The sequence below is a fragment of the Ischnura elegans genome, chromosome 3, assembly GCF_921293095.1.
Source record: "Ischnura elegans chromosome 3, ioIscEleg1.1, whole genome shotgun sequence".
NCBI lineage: Eukaryota > Metazoa > Arthropoda > Insecta > Odonata > Coenagrionidae > Ischnura > Ischnura elegans.
The window spans coordinates 84,580,459-84,600,208 of record NC_060248.1 but is presented as its reverse complement, the minus strand read 5'-3'; the positions used below and the strand labels follow the sequence as shown (position 1 = coordinate 84,600,208).

General features: G+C 34.4%; 1 protein-coding gene across 2 annotated transcripts in view; it reads right to left on the bottom strand.

Annotated features, from left to right (window-relative positions):
* The window catches only part of LOC124156094 (probable phosphorylase b kinase regulatory subunit beta), a 61,531-nt gene that overhangs the window by 13,298 nt on the left and 28,483 nt on the right, over positions 1-19,750 (bottom strand). The window contains exons 11-18 of one of the 2 annotated variants that reach the window (XM_046530415.1): positions 16,831-16,845; positions 12,142-12,249; positions 11,926-12,051; positions 10,691-10,878; positions 4,489-4,604; positions 2,182-2,327; positions 1,641-1,773; positions 612-754 (exon numbers count right to left, since the gene is read on the bottom strand). In XM_046530415.1, the coding sequence (XP_046386371.1) occupies positions 612-754; positions 1,641-1,773; positions 2,182-2,327; positions 4,489-4,604; positions 10,691-10,878; positions 11,926-12,051; positions 12,142-12,249; positions 16,831-16,845 (975 nt within the window). The remainder of the gene's footprint in view (positions 1-611; positions 755-1,640; positions 1,774-2,181; positions 2,328-4,488; positions 4,605-10,690; positions 10,879-11,925; positions 12,052-12,141; positions 12,250-16,830; positions 16,846-19,750) is intronic. The other variant, XM_046530416.1, reaches the window with a different exon arrangement.

Here is a 19,750-nt window from a genome sequence, read left to right as displayed (position 1 = left end):
CTCGATCATTTTCAGTTCCCCACGTCGAACTCTTTTCACCGCTCAAATCCACGAATTTCATGTAATTCGTCAACTTGCCTAAAATGGCACTGCATGCACTAAATGACTACAGTTCTCTACATTTTTCCGAGTCAACTACCAACGACGTGCTTGAGACTCTGTATGATGCGAAATTTATAGTATTTGAGGTATTCGAGACGGTACCTTTAGCATAACTATTCGAGACCTCGAATATCGAATACTTTCTACTATTCAAGGTATTCGAGTATTCGCGGATACTATTTGCACATCTCTAATAAAAACACATAATGTAGGAAACATAAATATTTAAAAATATTCAAAACATTTTCACAGAATGGAGTGGATGTTGAAGCCATTAACATAGGTCACTCGCAAGAAAGAAAACATCAAATGAAAAAACTTGACTTAGTGAAAAATTGGCAAGATAATAGAAAAGGGAATATTCAACAACTTAGAATTGTTGATAGCAAACTACAAATGGAAATTACAAAATTCATAAGCCATGCATCCAATGAAAGCAAAAAGCAATCCCAACTAAGAAACTACATTAAAAATTCCAAGAAGTAATAATACATAAAATAAATATGTACCTGTTTTCCATTTACTAAGACTGTTGTGATGAAAGGACTGATACTATCTACAGTGAAATTTAGAAGACTGGAGCAATGCCTAACAGCAGCCCAATGGCGTAAGCACCCAGCTTGATGATAGAGTAATGCAAGCTGCTCTTGAACTGAAAAATGATTGAACCAATGAGCACGAAAGGAAAATGATGCTTGACAAGTGAACAATAAATACCATTGAAAAAAATTGCTACATTGCAGGGGGAAGGAAGGTGATGAGATACCAGCCATTTAAAGGGAGATGAAATACCATTACCAAAGCATCATTATTATCATGAAAATTTCAGTGCATGGAAAAAAGCACTATTTGTTGAATCTTTTAGGTCGATAAATGTATTGAAGAGCTAAAATGATGTCCAGCCCCAACTGTCCAGTTGAAATTTGTCACTTTTCAATTCACATAATCATAAGTCACATAATATGAACTATTCATCACTACCGCCTTAATTCTAGGCAAGAATTGTCACACATTTGACTTTGCCTTTTACATGCCTTTAACAATAGATCAAATATTGAAGATTATACATACATGTTTATTGATTGCAATATTAGTAACAACAATAAATTAAATAAACAATTATTTACTTTTCCTGAAACTCAAGGCAAAAAATACCAATGCTAACAATTTTTCAATTGCTGGATTTCACAGCCATAGACAAAATTAAAAGACAGCTATCAATAGAAGTATCAGAGAAATACAGAGGTTCTCCACTTGAATCTCAGAGAGCAACATTGGTTTAGTAGGGTAGAAGACTCAATGACCTAACAGGAAAAGGTCATCTGCTTGTTTAATGGATACTGAGCCCTAAATAGAAAAATGTGGTTTTGCACACATTTCAGTGCCTTACGGAATTTTTTTCTGCGTTACACGGGACCCATTCTTCTTTATCACAAATTGCTTAGAAAAACTACACATATATGAGGTTTATACAAAAAACTAGGCATGATACACATAACTTGTTGGCTTTATGATGGCTTTATTTAACAGGAACATACCAGTGGTACCAGCAAATTCATAGTCTGGGCCTTCTCTCTTCAAAAGCACTCCAAGCAATTGGCTGCGAGCATGTAGTCCTTCGGTTGATCTTAGATTATCCAAAATTTCCCATGTTGGCTTTGAGTTAAAACTCTACCTTTTCAAAACAAAATAGTATTTAAGAGTCTTATAGAAAATTCAATGAAAGATATCAGTAATTTTAGGGAGAATGCCTCATATATTTTTAGAAGTAGAACAGTGCAATTTAATGTGGGGAAGCTTGTTTTTAATGAAGAAAAATGACATCATCTACAAACTAAGGGGGCAGCAAATGAAAATTCTCCTATAATAATGCCTCATTAGCCATAATTTTGTCTACCATAGACCTTGGTGATCCATCGTCAAAAGTTTTGGCCCTTCTACTCAGCTGAATGGAATTTCTTTTGCAGATGCATAGTAATGACTCATGATAAGCCTTTTTTCATATTTTTTTACTAAGGGTATCGCAATTTAAGATAGAATTTTGGCTTTAGAAAGATGTTTAGAGTTAGTTCAACTTACAGAGAGAATCACAAATGGCTCTGCAAACTGCAATGCCCTTGGCACATCTGTTAAACTCTGGTAACCAATATATTCATGTTCTAATTGTTTAAATTTACGGAATGACATCTCAGAAGTATCAACAGTGTTCATGAAGTCCAAATGTTCTGTGGATAAAGAAAAAAAACTTTTTGTAAAAAATGATTCATAATGCATTTATTAACATACATTGAAAACATGTATTTTGACCAGATGCTATACTTTCAGTCTGTTGAAGCCCTACATATTCCAAGGATAACAAGGTTTCCCTTTCCTGAGAATCAGCTACAGGGTGGGTCTATTGCCCATCTTGAAAGATAGAAAGTGAATGAATGTGGTATAAGTCTTCCAGAATAACAATTTAAGTAGATTGAATAAAAAAAATGGAAGTTCATGTGCATTTAGAAGGCTACTCAGGTTTCCTCTAGGTTCCTGTTGACACAGCTGGCGAAGTTTCAGGAGCCAACTCTTGTCTCCAAGCATCGAAAACCATGTCAACATTGACCACAAGGGAAACCCAAGTAGCATTCCAAGACCCTATTAACTGGGACAAAACGTGAGAATATTTCATGCGAACATGATTTTTTTTAATTTAAACAAACCATAAAATCAATTAGCAGGAGAATGTGCTTCTGTTGACAATCAGAAAGCTCAAGATGCCATCCCCAGTTTTCTTAATTGATATTTTATAGAGGTTATCTGTCTCAACAAATTTTCAAAACCTATGAGATAGCTCTGTTCCAGAAAAATTTACTGGCTTGAACATGAACATTGAAAGATGAACTTTCAGTAACAATATGAACCCACTATATGTCACCTTGCTCTAAGATTTTTATCAAATGTTTCTGGTAATTTTATTGAAAACTGAAGCTTATTTACAACACAGAAAATCCTCCCACTTTAATGGGAAAATAGTTCTTAAAAAAAAAAACTTTTTAAAAAACACGCTTTTATTTCGCTTGGAACAAGTAATAAAAAAAATATTTCAAAAAATGGACTAAAAAGTAAAAAATAAATTTTTATATGAATAGTTCAAAGAACCTGGGTAATCCATAATATTTTCACTAATAAATTTTTGAAATGATAATTCAAAGAACCTGAGTAATCTATAATGTTTTCACTAAAAATAAAAGCGTGGGGGCCTCACCATATGGTGTCATCAGGTGTGTTCTAGATATAAAATGTAATAGAAATTTAGTGGAGTACTATTTTTATGTAATGGAGTAATATGTTATGGTGAGGCCCCCACGCTTTTATTTTTAGTGAAAACATTATAGATTACTCAGGTTCTTTGAATTATCATTTCAAAAATTTATTAGTGAAAATATTATGGATTACCCAGGTTCTTTGAACTATTCATATAAAAATTTATTTTTTACTTTTTAGTCCATTTTTTGAAATATTTTTTTGTTCCAAGCAAAATAAAAGTGTGTTTTTTAAAAAGTTTTTTTTTAAAGAAGTATTTATTTTCTACTTTTTAGTCTTCACTACTACTAAAAACTACCTTGTTATGCTCTTTTGACATGTGTTAAAATCATTTATAATCATCAGTCATTAACTTTCATAATTGTATATTTACTGAAATAAAGCAACTAAACATATTTTTGGAATGATTTTATACTATTCTAAAGATTTACCAAAATACATGATTGACATTGGATAACGTATTTTTTTCGAAAAAATATGTTGAAAATTCCATATTTAAAATTAATATTTTTATAATGATCAAAATACACACTTAAGATGTTCGAAAGTGGTAAAATATTGTATTGTCACCGGGAATACGACTTCTTGTAAAGTTTCAGATCGATTGTAAGTCGGAAAGTGGTCGAATTTACGATTGCAAGATTTGAACTAAACATACAAACAGACAGAGTGAGTTAAATAAAAGCGTGTAAAAAGCAAAATAGATTATCCTCATAATAACATTCATGATTACAAAATTGTTTCCACTAGAGCATCTATGTATTGTGATCACAATATTTTTCAATAAATAAGGTAGGACTTTTCAGATTGAGGAGCAAAAAGTTTTAATTTTTCACAATAATAAGGATGTGTCAATGCTTTTCTATTTCCATAAGAGACACATAAGGTCTGTGGTAGATTTTCTGCAATTGAAATGTAGACGAATTCATTTCATGAGGAGGAATATTTCACATTTACCAAATGTATCAAGAACAAATACCACAATAAGGCATTAATAAACAAAACCAGAGGTCATGGGTAAAGCATGTCATCTACACTTATGGGACTTGTGGGTTTAATAACAGTATTTTTAGGGATACAAACCAATACATGATGATGAGATTAGATTCTGCAATCTTCCAATTCTAACTTTGAGTCCATCACAATGTCCTTTCCTTAGCATTGCCAAGAGGTCTAACATTTCTTTAAACTGGGGATCCCTGTGAAGTGATTAACAAAATTATCACCCATCCAAATCTTGCATCATATATTTTACTGCTGAATCATATCAATCTTATTAATGCATCATTAGTATTTTAAGTTTTCAAACATTAACAAAAAAAAAAGAGAGCACTTTACCAAAAATTATATTCAAAAAGAACCAGTGCCGACACCAAAGACTGCCAGACGAGTAAATTGAGTAAACTTACCATATCAGTTAGTGCTACCTCGTTCAGATGTAATTATGAAAACCTTTCACAAGAGGTTCGTGAAATTCGTGAGATGTTATATTGCAAAATAATGCAAAATAACACGAACTAACACGAAATCGGTAATTAAAAACGAAATTTCACGTTTTTTTTTGCAATTTTAGGGGAATTAGCAAAAGATCACATCTATTAAAGCCTAAGCCTTCATTGTTTAACGCTGCCGATGTTCATTAGCTCTATCTCATTACAATTCCAAGGCCAATTGCCTTGTTTAGTCTCGGGCATAATGCACCTGCATAATATCGTGCACCGTAGTGATCTCTCCGCCAGAATTGGCCATTAAATTTATCTCAGCCTCTCTCTTTGATTCCCATGTATCAATCCTGAAATATTTAGAATTAGGTGCTTTCTCACCTGAAGAATTAGATATTATGAATTAAAAAGTGCTGAAAGAAATTTAATGAGGCCGCAGAAGGGCGGAAATACAAGTTCATTAGCCAGGCATGTATCAATGCCGAGCAGTAAATCAGGTGACTCACCATGACGCATTAGACAGCATTATTGGATAACCTGTTGCAGGAAAACCTTGAGTGTGGGTCTAATGTAACAATTCTGTTGACTTAAACACGGCCGCTGGCTGGGAACGGGCCGCTGTTCACGGCGCGGCCCACAGCGTGACAGAGAGTCATCTCATCTGAAAGCGGCCTGAATTTCATGGCGTCGTGACGTAAACGCAGGCCGACAAAAAGTCGTTTCGTCAGAAAATGGCCTCAATGTTGGTAGTGAAGGCTGTTTGGGTGCTCCACCAGATAATCTGCTTCCTGGCTGCCGACGTTTCGGGGTACGAGTTGAATTTCAGCCCTGAGGATGCAGTACGACTCTTACCCCGAAACATCGGCAGCCATGAAGGAGATTACCCGGTGGAGCACTCGAACAGCCTTCACTACCAACATTGAGGCCATTTTCTGACGAAACGACTTTTTGCCGGCTGCTGTTCATGTCACGACGCCGTGAAATTCAGGCAGCTTTCAGACGAGACAACAGCTGTAATCAAAACTAAGTGATTTTGTTGTATCCAGCTGCTGCTGATTCCATCAACACCTGGGTGAGGGGTTTAGAAAGGGAATCCATGACATGAAATATTTCGGCCAATTTGTAAGTTATACAGAACTATGGTTACACTGCAGCCACCTATCACTCAGTTTGAAAACACCATCGTGAGTGGTTGTGTTTTGCGGTTGGACTGTTTTTTTATTGTGGTTCAGATATCGAACGAAGGAAAGGAATTTTAAAATGCCAAAAGCTAGTGATACCGCTCATACCAGGGCAAGTGAATTCAGCTCAGAAGGATTCAACGTGAAAGACAGAGTATTACTGTGCAAAGTTTGCGATAAAAGATTTGAATTTGAAAGATGTGACACGTTGTTGAAGCACATCAGTAGAGATACACATAAAAGTGCAAAAGAAAGGGGACCCGCAAAACGAATCCCACAGGTATCATTTGAAGACACAGTCACTCAGTCAAAGAAAGCAAAGGAGGAGCTTGTTATTGCAACTACTGAAGCATTTTTAAAGGCTTTAATTAGTGTAGAGTAACTTGACAATCTAATTCTGATATGGCTCTCGAAGTATACACATATAGGGTAGTAGGGATTTGCCGTTTGCTGATCGTAATCACCAAGACTTACATACTTGAACCATTCATATACCTTGAACCATTTCCTTCATTTAGTTTTAACAGAAATTTTGTACAACCGAAATAGCCTTAAATGTTATGTAAAATGCTTAATAAAAGTACATATAAGTATTCTTGAAATGTGTACCATAAAATAATAAAACGCCTATAAACAAGGAAAAATTGTAGCATTATACCCAAGGAGGAAGAAAAGTCAAAATGACATCACTTTGACCTCAAAATGACCCACGAAAAGTCACTATTCAGTTATGACCGTAAAGGTGACTTTTTGCGTGTCATTCTGATGTCAAAGTGACGTCATTTTGACTTTGAACTCATTTGTACAAGTTTTCACTAAAAGTGAGAACCTATAAAAAATTGTCAAATATTGTCTACAATACTCACTCTCCCCGCATTCCAACCTGAAGGTTGGTTTGGAAAGGTGAGGGTAGAGCTCACCCCTGACACTTCACACAACTGGGCATGCGAATATCACACCTTAAGGAGTGGGGCCAGTTCCTTTCCCTGGGCTAGTTCTACAGATAATTATTAATTTTGGGGAGCCTAAAGCTTCACCCCAGGTTTGAACTCCTGGGACCAATGCCTTCTTAAGCTTAAGTTAGCTTAAGAAGGCATTGCTGGGACCCATCTGCCAATAGCCAGTGGCTACATCCAATAGGCCACTCAGTGGCATAGCCAGGTTTTAGGTCTAAATTTAAAAGGCGGCGCCCCTTAAAATTCTCCCCTCCTTCCCTTCCCCTATTGGTACCCCAAGACGTGACTACGCCACTTGCCCTGGGCGATATGTATCGTGAAATATCGTGATAATTAATTATATCGGGAAAGCTAATTTGAGTTTTGTACATTATCGATAAATGATTGTCCGATAAATAGGGCCCAATAAAAGTATCGGGACCAATAGAATATCGGAACCGATAAAATATCACAATGTATCGTCCAATAAAAACATCGGGTGCGTTAATTAAATGAGCCATTAAAAATATCGGAATCGTTAAAAATAGTCTTCCGATAAAATACTATGGAACTATGCTATTATAAGGTAGAAATATCCTTTCGATAAAATATATAGATATATATCATCCGATAACAAATATTGGGCCTGATAAAAATCGCCATTTGATAAAATGTTACGCTTGATGATCCGATAAAAACTCTCCACTGCTAGAATATCACGAAATATCATCCAATAAAAATTGCTGCTTGAATAAAATATCACGATTTATTGTCTCATGAAAGCCGCAGCCGCGATAAAACATTGTGATTTATCACCCGATCGCGTCGTCGCGTGCGATAAATTATCATGTTTTGGCATCGGAAAATTAGTTTGGGAAAATACAGCTATGTATAAGGTTGGCCTTCGTTTATGCTAGACCATAAATCGGTGCGTTAAAAACTTACTAATGTGTGGTACATCGCGATATTAAATAGGAGGTATTTTTTCATCGAATTATATAACGTGATATATTTTATCTGAAGGCAAATTTTGATCGGGCTGGAGATTTTTTTATGAAATGATACATCGTGGTATTTTATCGGTAGGCGATTTTTATGGGCCCCGATATTTGTATCGGATGGTATATATCGTGATATTTTATTGGATAGCGATTTTTTGGTCTCGATATTTTTATCGATTTTCATCCGAGATTTAATGATGTTATATGATAATTGTTCCTTAAAAATGGTCTATCATTCGCTTTTACCGCAAGAAAGTCCCCGGGAACGACCCCCTATTTCGCCAAAATATTTCGAAGGAAATCCGTGACGCGCCATTACTAAACTAGAATGCGCCGTGGTTTTTTTAAATAACTCATCGTCGCTGATTGCTGCATTTGCATAAGGAATAATTAAGCTTCTCCTCGTTTTCAATAATATTTTTGGTGAGAGCTCGTACATGCGTCACTACGGGAATAATAGCCAATAATAAATAACGGTCTTCATTTCAAATCAACAATGGAGCGTTTGTTTCACTGTAATCTGCCATTTCTCGGATTATTTACGCTTGTTTTTACAAACGAGACAAGAGATTGCAGCCATACAGGAGAGGTAAAGGAAATAAAAATTTGCTTTATATTGCTCCAGAAGATGAGATGTTTGAAGCAGCTAATATGCCAAAACTTCTCTGGATGACGAGAAGGATTTAAACAACTTTGAAGAGCTCCTAAAAACCTCATCTCTCTTCTATTCATTTGTGAGTAAATTGACAGTTATCTGATCTACATCATCCATCAAATTAACCCTTTCTATTTTCCCATCTTGTGCCATATGTTAAAGTTAAAATTTAATTTGGTTTCCTTTCTCACAGGTTTAACATCTTAGACAAATTGCAGTTGATCATACTGATGGAGTTTTCAGCCCATGTGACCAGAAATATGTGTACAAATGAATTTGCTCGCTGCATCAATTGAAATGGAGAGCTTGGAAAAATTATGTTCAACAAACCCTACATCAATAAGGCTATTTGCAGTTAGTAAAAATTTTCTATTTAATGTATCATCAAAGTTAGAAACTTTCAGCTTCTTGATGTTATCTTTTCCTTTGTTTGTAGTCCCACAATGGAAGAATTTTCCTCAGGGTAAAGTAATTATGAAGAAGGCTAAGATTCAGCGATGATTCAACAAAATTGTTCAAGCAACTATAGAGGCAACTGAAGGGAAAGGAAATGCTACAGAATCAACCGTAAAGGCCAATGTAGATGATTTTTCTCGATTTGTATTTGAAGAGGAAGAAAAGGAACATTAAAAGGAAAATTAAAAACAAATCCTGAGGAATTTCTTGTAAAATCTGTTTTTTGTTGCAATAAATCCTAATAAAGGTTGAGTTTCATATCTGAAGTGTTTAATTTATCCCTAAATGGCAATCTAAATACAGAAATTATAGCATGAATTGTCATTAGAAGAACAAATAGGTTTGGTCACAAATAGTCAAAGTGAGGTCAAAATGATAGGTAGTCATTTAAGGTCATATTGACATCATCATGAGTCATGAAGGACGTCATTTCAAGGGACCATTTTGAGGTCACCGTGACTACCAAGCCATCACTTGAAAATGACATCAAGATGATGTCATAATGACTATTCATTCCTCCTTGGGTAATAACACCGCCAAGTTTTCTATGAAAACGAAATCACATGGAGTTAAAACAAATTTTAGCAAAAAATAAAACCACTTTCTTGTACCTCTACCTTTCACTGTACTGCGTGGAACAGAGACACCAAATTTTCTCTATAAAAAGAGCATACAAATGATTTTGTACCTAATTTGCATGATAGAAGAATTTTTAATGAAGGAAAAAGAAAGAGTTAAGAAAGGAATTCCTCCATTAAAAACTTTCATAATCAATTGGTCCTCAACTAGCCCCTCAAATTATGATTCCCACCCCACAATCTATAGTTTATTATTATTTTTTAAGGTTTTACAAAAAAGGATTTTCAAGTGCTTAACAAAAAAATGCTAATACCAACTTGTTGCAGCCTCCATCATGGCCACAAGGTAAAATTTACCCAGACAAAAATATTGTGTCGAGCTAACCAATACTGAGACAGCGACAGGAGGAGGCAATCAAGATTATATTGGAGAGGAGGAAGATGAAAAAAGACACAGATTCCACCACAGCCAAACATAGGGACCAACCTTGAACCAGATTGGTCAAGAAAAGACCAATCAGTGGCAAACTCCATGCCAAGAGGTGACCTATGGCATGAAAAAACAGGAATTTCTAAGCACTGCACTCAGTCCCTTAGAAAGTCAACATACTTAGTTGTTGAAACACAGGAAGACATAGATCAACTTCCCTGGGAAGTTATCCTGGAAACCTTCACCAGCAAAATCGAATAAGAAAGCCTTCAGTGAATACAAGTGCATGTTTGCATACAAAATTATGACAGTGGAAAGGTAAAAGGAGGGGTTGTAGACTAATACATTGTATTACAGGAATACTTTTTATTTCCAATGAAACTTCCAAGAAAATCAATGCACCTGAAACCAAAATGCAAATTTCAACAGTAACATCGCAACCCACATTTCACTGGCATATTTGAAACCACTGTACAACTAAGCCATTTTTTTTGGTCGCTTGGGATACATCATGGGGAGGTCTAACTAAACTCTATCAATATTAACAATGAAATTAAAATTGGTGAATGAGCACATTACTCTCAAAATCAACATTCTTTTTACTCACCTCATATGTTCTTCTCTGATAAGTAAGCAAACAGTAGGTCGTCCTGAGAGCCTCCAAAACTTTCCAACAAACTGCAGCTCAGTTTTTATATCATCAATGAGAAGTGCCATATCTCGATACAGATAAAATTCAGATACTTCAAATATAAGAGGATAGCAAAGGACTGTCATTCCACAGACACGGTATACCTGAAAAAATTTTAAATCCTTAATGTAATACACTCCTAAATGCCAAACGAGGAAGTAAATTCAATGTGGGAATAATGACAGGCCATGGCAGTTTTTTAAATAATCCAAGGAAAATACAGTGATTGATAATGAAAAGATTATTGGATTAGTTGTTGCTGAATCCTTTACAGTCCCTCAATGTGTGATAAAAGTGGTCAGAAGACGCAATTAACAGCCTGAGTCTTTTATTTAAATGAAACAAGTTTTTGGGAAAAATATACCTATGTTACAATGTTCTATGTTACAATATTTATGAAGGAAAGTGGTCAGAATTTGGATATTTCTTCATTGAATAATAAATTTTCCTAAAAAGTAAATACAATTAAAGCAGACATCCAAGTAAACTTGAAACATTTCTTTTCAGCTTGTAAATAAAATAATGCCATTTTATGAAGGCGATTCTAACAGAAATAATAAGCCCAGGGTACCCTTGCATTAAAATGCAAATATGTATCAAGGTGCTTTATTTATAAAAACTACTGTAATTATCAAGTAAGATCCTTGGGGCTAAAAACAGGATTATCGGTAAGCAAGCCAATATCATGAAATTCTTCATGGCACATAACTCCACAGAAAGAAGTATAAGTCAGCTAAATATGAAAAATGAAAAATATGCGTCAAATAAACATAAGAAACATAACTGTTGAAAAATCTTTTGAGGTATTCATGATTAGTGAAGGAAAATAGTTTATTTTGTTTGGCTTCAAACAAGTGATCTTAGGATTTAGAGCTCAGTATACTAACCACAAGGTTGATTGCATAACAATGATGAAGGGGAATGACAGTTGGTAGCCAAATTTTACAATTTTAAATACATAATTAATTACAATGAAAGTAGGAGGAGTAACCTACTAAATAACTATGTATTTGTATTTGCCATCAAACCAAACAAAAAATATGGCATTCAAACCACAATGTCAACTTTCTTAGCATCCCCTAGAGGGTCATGTTTAAAGGTTTCAAGTTTTCTACATGATTAGCTCAAACATGACTACATATTTCACAAACCTTGCTGGTTCCAAGAGCTCCAATGGGTCTAGGAGGTCTCCCTGTAAGTCCTAATTTCTTGTCAACACCAAGTCTCTGATAAACTCGCACTAATTCTGTTGATGACCAAACTTGCACAGGTTCAATCTATAAAAGGATTATAACGTATTTACTCAACATAGGGATGTAAATTGTTAAAATTTAATTTTCAGCTTTTAAGAAGAGTTTTTAACTCACCTGGTGAGGAGTTTGAGTTTGAATACCATACGTTGCCATAACTGCTTGAAGCCTCATTGATTCAGCCATCAAAACTATCTGTACCACCAAATCTGTTGCTGTACTTCCCTGTAATGATTAGTTATCAAAAAGCTAGAACTTAAAGTCACATAAAATATAATAAAGCATGAGCATTGCCACTTATACATTGCTCCACATTATACAATGTGACCTTACTTGAAACAGTAGTAACAAAGATATAAATAGAATTATTTAAACAAATTACTTTTATGGTGCTGAGGTAAAACATGAACTGATAGGCCAAACTGAGAAAATATTATGGCATCTTATGGGGAAGAGCATAAAAATGTCTTGAGCCCAAAATTATTCTACATGCATTAGTATGAAACTGATATCAATATTATTCATGCAATCAATTTTTTATATTATTTTCAATAACAAAGAAAGGCCTATAATTAGGAATTACCCTAAAATAAAACATACAACATGAAGAAAAATCCGTAAAAGCAATGTTTTAATGCACCCACAAGTTATTTAGCAGAGAAAGGGCTAAATTATGGTACATATATGTATTCATTTTCATATCATGACTAAACAAAGCATCCCCCACAAGTCTATCCACTTAAGTGGACACCTGAATGTCCCCAGCAACACATTAACAGAAGAAGATGTTAGTATCACCTTTGAGCAAATGCTGTTAACACTAATAATGACATCCCACGAGCCTTAAGTTTCCTCATGAGCTCACATTACTTGTGGGATAAGTTACAATGATGCTCGATGGAAACATACATATATATCAAGGGCATTGATTTCATATTGGGATACGGACAATTTTTGTCCATTTGCCACTAAAATTTTGTCATCATCATTAGTCAACAATTCTAAGATTGGTTTGATGCAGTTCTCCATTCCTCTCTCCTATCCGCTAGTCATTTCATAGCCATGTATTTCATACCGTGCAAAATTTTATAATTATTCATATATCTCATTTATTGTAACTAAAAATATGTATTTTTTGACGACTTCCATTTTCACCTGTACAATTGATCTCAAGGAACAATAAACATAATTATTATATAAGCTTTTCCTAGTTTGAAAGACAAATTAATTTTTCTTGGGTTTCAAACTGGGCTATATATGTACTTCCTTTTTGTCGTCATTTTGGAAAAAAATCTTGCTTTCCATTGTCATGATAACTGTGCTGTATCAGCTTCAAGTCTGATTTGAACTAGGTATTATACATACCCAAAAATTAAGCTTTAGCACCATCTAATTAGTCTTTCAGGCACCAGCAAATCTGGCCAGTTAGTTATTTAGCTATTTTCAGGTCTTCTCTTACAAGTTTAGTGCATTTAACAGTAGGTTTCCACGAGCTGGTTAGTTGAAATCCAGTATACATATGTATTGATTGTTCTTGTGATTGTGCAGCCCCAGTTAAGAGCAAAGAAGTTTTGCAAGAGCCAACTTATGGCATGGTCTCCACTGATGTTCATGTTACATTCCACCATGACAGACTTCTGCTGGTTTCTTGGGCTCTCAAGTGACATTTAGGAATTTCCTAAGGCTTTCAAAATTTACTGCCTGTCACTTCCATGCAAGGCCATCACCATGAACATTTTTTCTTAACAAAATCAAACTTGTTTGTCTAAGAATACGATCAACTTCCTTTGATCTCAATGATGGTTTGATTTTGGCAAAGGTTGGTATGATATCCTTATCATGGCAGTTAAAAACATTTAAATCACCTCCACTTAAGATATAAAAAAAATCATTTCTTGATTCCCCATAGCAATCCATACAATATAAATTGCTTCTTGAGTAAGATTGTGGTAAATGATAACTTCACAATTTGGTACAATAAAGGCCAAAAAATCTGTAAAAATATTGTTTTCAATAAAGGCGGTGCATAAAATTTTTAAATAAAACTTATTTCATGCATAAAACCTTTTTCACTCTCCTTTCTTTACATTAATTTTCCCAAATGTGAAAGACAATGGCTGAGCTTGTTCTGACTAACTTATTTCATGCACAAAATGAAAATTTTAATGCTCCAAATGCGATGGTTGAGGAGAAGTCTGTATAAGACGAAGTAAGATGTGTGGGAATTATCACAGTGGTGCAGGATGTTCTCACTTCTGTGTCCTACGGTTCTGGTTTCTTGGGGCCATTGAGCCACAGGTTCCCTAGCCAAATGTTAGCATATGAATATAACTGTCATTGTGATCATTTGGAGATCCGGTAAACACCACTCCCTCAATGAATGAACCTGATTGGTAGGTTGGTTGGCTTGGATTGGTAATGTTACAGCTCCCCCAGATTGAGCCACAGGTGAGTGAATTTCAAATATATTGGGCTCAATAAATGCCTCGGTCATATTACACTTGAACTGTTCTGTATACTGCTTAATTTTTCTAAAGATTTGTAGTGGGGATGGTCAAGCTCCTAGGTTCTTATGGAAGAAAAAATTACAAATCCAGCCTATCTTATGAATCCAAGCATTGCACAATATATGCATGACATTTTTTTTGTCCAACAAACAATACCCATCGCTAACACAATCGCCAATGTGATAATAAATGTTATTGATTTTTGGCATTCCAGTCGGCAAAAACTCACACTTTGCAATATGGCTATAGCTGGAAACCCACGTCCTCACTTCTTGATAGCCAAATATCAAGAAATTATTTTGAAATGTATTACTAGCGTAACAATGGGCGACCAGAAATGAAGCCACAGAAAGGGTAGCACACAGCAGCCATCTTGAAAAATTGAATTTGAATAACAACGGGCTCCCAAGAATAGCCAATTTAAAAACTGACTATTCATTTTGGGAGATCGCAGTAAGTGGAAATTTTTTTCAACACATGCCACCTTATTTGGATGCATTTTAATGGATGTGGGGAGATTACTCATAGAGCAGTAGATTGGTTACCATGGAGTTGCGCTCCATGAATCTGCTCTAAAGGAACTAGAGAGAGTGCTGAGTCATTTTTCAGGGAATTCTTTTCACCTTTGTTTAGTTAGAACAGTGAAAATAGAACCTATTACTGGTGGAATAGTGATAATGGTAGTTTCGTAATTTGATGAGGTATCAGGATGACATAATACGACAGTGTTTGGAAGCCAGTATTTAAATCTGTAGTATGCATTTGTATCACAAAATCAGTAATAAAAGATGATTATTAGTGGTTTGGAATATATAATGCAGAAAAATTATTAAAAACCCTTTCCAAACATAAGAAAAAGTCGTTATTTAAGCCAAAACATACATAGAAATGTGGTGCAAATGCAGAAAAATATGTAGAATATAAAGCACATAATATACAATACAATTCAAATTTCCCTTAAAAACTGAAATTAGGCATAAAATCATCTGCAAATCAAGGAGCCTACTCATGAGTATTAACTAATTAAATTTACATTCAACAAATATTATCGTTTTAAGGAATGAGTAATTACTGGAATCATCCATCAATACAATGTACTTCGGCTAAATAGTTATTAAGATATTGCAAGGTTACATGTTGCTGATATGAATTGACATTTTGAACCCTCTGCCCATAATGCAACTGGCTTCTGGTAGCTATTCCACACTGATTCAAGTTAGCAAGTGATAAGAGAACAATATGTGCAACAAATACAAAATGAAAAATGCTAACAATTCATATATTTAGTTTTGAAAATTAATTTTAAACTACAATTAAGGTATAGATCGCACTTAATTCCAAATGCATGCATAAACTATGAGGCATTAGAAAAAATTCTTTTTTGCATTGTGAAATGTATAGAAAATAGCCAGTCCACTGAGAGTTACATACAACCTTAGAGGACAAGGTAATTTTTATGATATCTTGCGTTGAAATGTCAGCATTGAAATATCAATAATTATAGATAAAGCTGCCAATGTTTCTTTATGATAAATTAATACAAAGTTAATAATATTCATTCTAAACTGCATGCTTCAATGATTAAAAGGCTCCCTCATTTGAAGCAGAAAAAGCATTTAATACAGCACATTATCGAGTATCAAAACTAAAGTGTGAAACTATGTTAAATTTCCACATTTACTGCCATAGAGCTTGCTTAATTTATGATACAACGAATATATATCATTGGTTACAAGTGTAGAAAAATATGATGAATAAAATACCACATAATATATATGTAATACATTTCAAGTACAGTGATTTCGGTATCTAAAACTTTTATCTTCCAATTAAAACAAAATATACATATTAAAAACCTTCTAAATCTATCATATCCAAAGCACTAATACATACAGGACTAATTTAAAAGAATTTTTAACTAAAGTCAAACATAATTTAAAACTAATAAAACTGAAATTGACCGTAATTATACGACCAATAAAATTTAATTTCTTTATAATAAAAAGCAATAGTAGTGGAATTAAAACTTATTTTTTTAGAGGGAATATTTTCATCACAGTAAAATAGACAAACAAGTAAAAAAAAAAACCTAGAATTATAACCTTAAGAAAAACTTGACATATGTTACAACAATAGTTCAACTTAAAAAAATTACTAGAATATATAACTTAGTCATGCATGTGGCCATACAAGTGTTATCTCAAACAGCAGCAAAGCCTAAACTTTACTGGCCAAATTTGTAAGCAGCTTCATGCTTATCATAAGATTCAACAATTGGTCACAAAATATAGGTACTTACAGCCATAGTCTTGGCCTGTTGTATGGCATAATAAATGGAGAGAGGGATGTTAGTCAGAAGTGAAAAGTATCACCATTGAAAAGTAGAAATAATAAAATATGAGTTTGAATTTTACATTTATTTAAACCAGGATTTCAAGATTCCATGCAATTTTTGAAACCTTGAGGTACTTAAGCAAATTCTGGATGAAATGAAAATTGTAGCATAGAGGGCTAATCAGAGTTATTGAAACTTTAATATAAATTAAAGCACATTAAAGCTTTGACAAAAATGTTAATAAATTAATACATAATTAATGCAGGTACTTTCAAAATTCCAGGTTGCTTTCTAAGACTGTCTTTTAAATATTGTACCTTGCTTGCAGAAAATTCACTCATAGAAATCTTGAAAGAACAAACTAACGAGATAAATAGTCTGTGCAATGAAATGTGCAGGAGTTTAAGTATAGAACTGTAAATAATTATCAATTTATGATTAAAAAATACAAATTTATGTGACTATATAAATAAATATGTAAGATACACCTATGGACCCAATTATTAAGGAATGAAATCATGGGCATAAATAAATAGTCCATAACGCCTTATGTTTCAGTTGATGCATAGCAATTAAATATAGCTTATGTCTAAGATAAAACAGGGAAAACCGTATACTTGTTTTGATTGCAATAAAATGCAAAGTATACTTAGAAAACTGAAATCAGCTTCCAAAGGCCACATGTGAAGAGATGCCACATGCAGCCCGACATCTTTAGTGGTTTTCAGGTTGCCTACACTCAAAATCAGTTGATCATTATCATCCATTGCAATACCATAAAATTCTTACATAATCTTAAAACTTCGTAAAATAATACTGAAAGTTATCTCATAACTTTATCTCATATAAGTAAACTAATACTGAAATCAGGATTGCCTATCAGGTGGATCCAGGATTTCTTTCTGGGAGGGAACAAGCAAGGCCGTATCCAGGATTTTGTTCAAGGATACCACATAATACGAAACGAACGCAATAATAATGGGACCATATAAAAAACTTGCATATTTTTAAGGGTCTGATGGGGGCACGTGCCCCTGTGCCTCCCCCCCCAACCTTGATCGGCCTATTATGCCTATTGCCGAATGGGCTTAGTTTCCATGATTTCTTCTCCATAGGTTTGCCTTCAAATTCAATCTGTAGGCTTGCAAAATTTAAGCTTCATGGCTCTGGTAGCAGCCGCTAAATTATATCTGATTTAGAAAAAAAAATTATCTAACACTGATATAGCCAGCAAATTTCCCACATAGGAAAAAATTGATTTTAAAAAATTAATTTTTTTGGACTAACCCTATTGTGGATATTGTGCATTTGTTTACCTAAGTTCAACTGGGTTTACAAAATTGAATCAGAGGGCATGACTATTAATATGATACTCTCTCTCTCTATTAATACTATAATTAATATGATATACTATGCAACCTCGATAAAAAGAGACCCCACGGTGCTCAAATGCAAACTCGCTATAGCAAAATGTCGCATTGCCGGAGGTGGAGCAACTAATAGCCAATAAAGGTATTGTCAACACTTATGTAGGAACAGGATAGGTGCCGCGGTGAACTGATAAACTTTAGCATAAATCTGGATAAAAGGCGATGTTTTTTGAATTAATAAATTTCCTTACATTAATAACAAACTAGCCATTCAATTGATAAGTGCCGTTGAATGAAAATCATGCCAAGATTTTTATTTCAATCAATATCCCAATGCACAACCAACGAAGCCACTTTTTTGTGCACTTACGTGATCATTCTATTATTTCGGCTGCTTTCTGACACCGAGGAACAAAAGAAGATCGAGCATTTGCGAATGTTAATGCCACAATATTTTCACTAAAATGAACTACTTACTTATCCAATCACAGTTTACCATATGAATTTGAGACTAATCATTCCATATTAATTTCATTTCTAACAGAACGCCAGCAATTACTGAGATAAGGGACTCATGGTGAAGGTTTCCGGTGATGGAAACTCTCGCTATGGTAAATGGCAGCACCAAAAGGCCCTCACAAAATAGACATTTTTTTTACATGCTAAGTATTGGGTCAATTGACGGCGCTTCGGCTATCTCTCGTAATAGCGGGGGTCTCCCAATAGCCCGTACTCACTTTATTGCACTTCCACTGTATAACATTTTCATAAGGAATCCACCACAGTAGTACTGATTAATACTTCTGCGCTCTGAGGTAATGTTGTATCTAAACTTAGATATTCCTTCTTCGCAGTCATTGTAATACCGATTTATCCCTTGACAGCTTCCTCCAAAACATATTTAACAACCTTCCTTCCAATTAAATCCCACACTCACAATCAGAATTAAAATATTAGAAGGGATACACATCATGGCACTTAATGGCATGTAGTGGAATGGAAAATCATGGCATAAAATCATTTGGGTTAATTACAAGAGTATATTATCCATAATATTAGGTTAGCATAAAATAAAAAATATTGACCCTTTGTAGAACAAATAATCTCACCACCTGAGGTATTTATAAGACTTATATCATCACAGTAATTTCAAAATAGCAAAAATTTTCATGAAATATTAAAGAAAAATACATCCCATCGTGGTTCTGTTTACTTGCACATGCAGCCAACACTTAAATATCATGTGTAAATCTATAACAATTATAAGGCAGCCACTTTTGACCGTTCCGATATAACTGCTTTGTTTACAGAAGCAGCACTGCCAGTTTAACTTCAGAACATGCCCATTATGTGCCGATACTTCTGATTGACTAGTGAAGGTTATGAACATTACTGACACAAAAATTTTTCATATCGAAAATACTTCACATGAACCATGACATCAAACGTGATAATTTTGGATGCCAGGAGCTCACATGATCGCTTTGACATCTATCACTTGTAGCAGCCAGTGG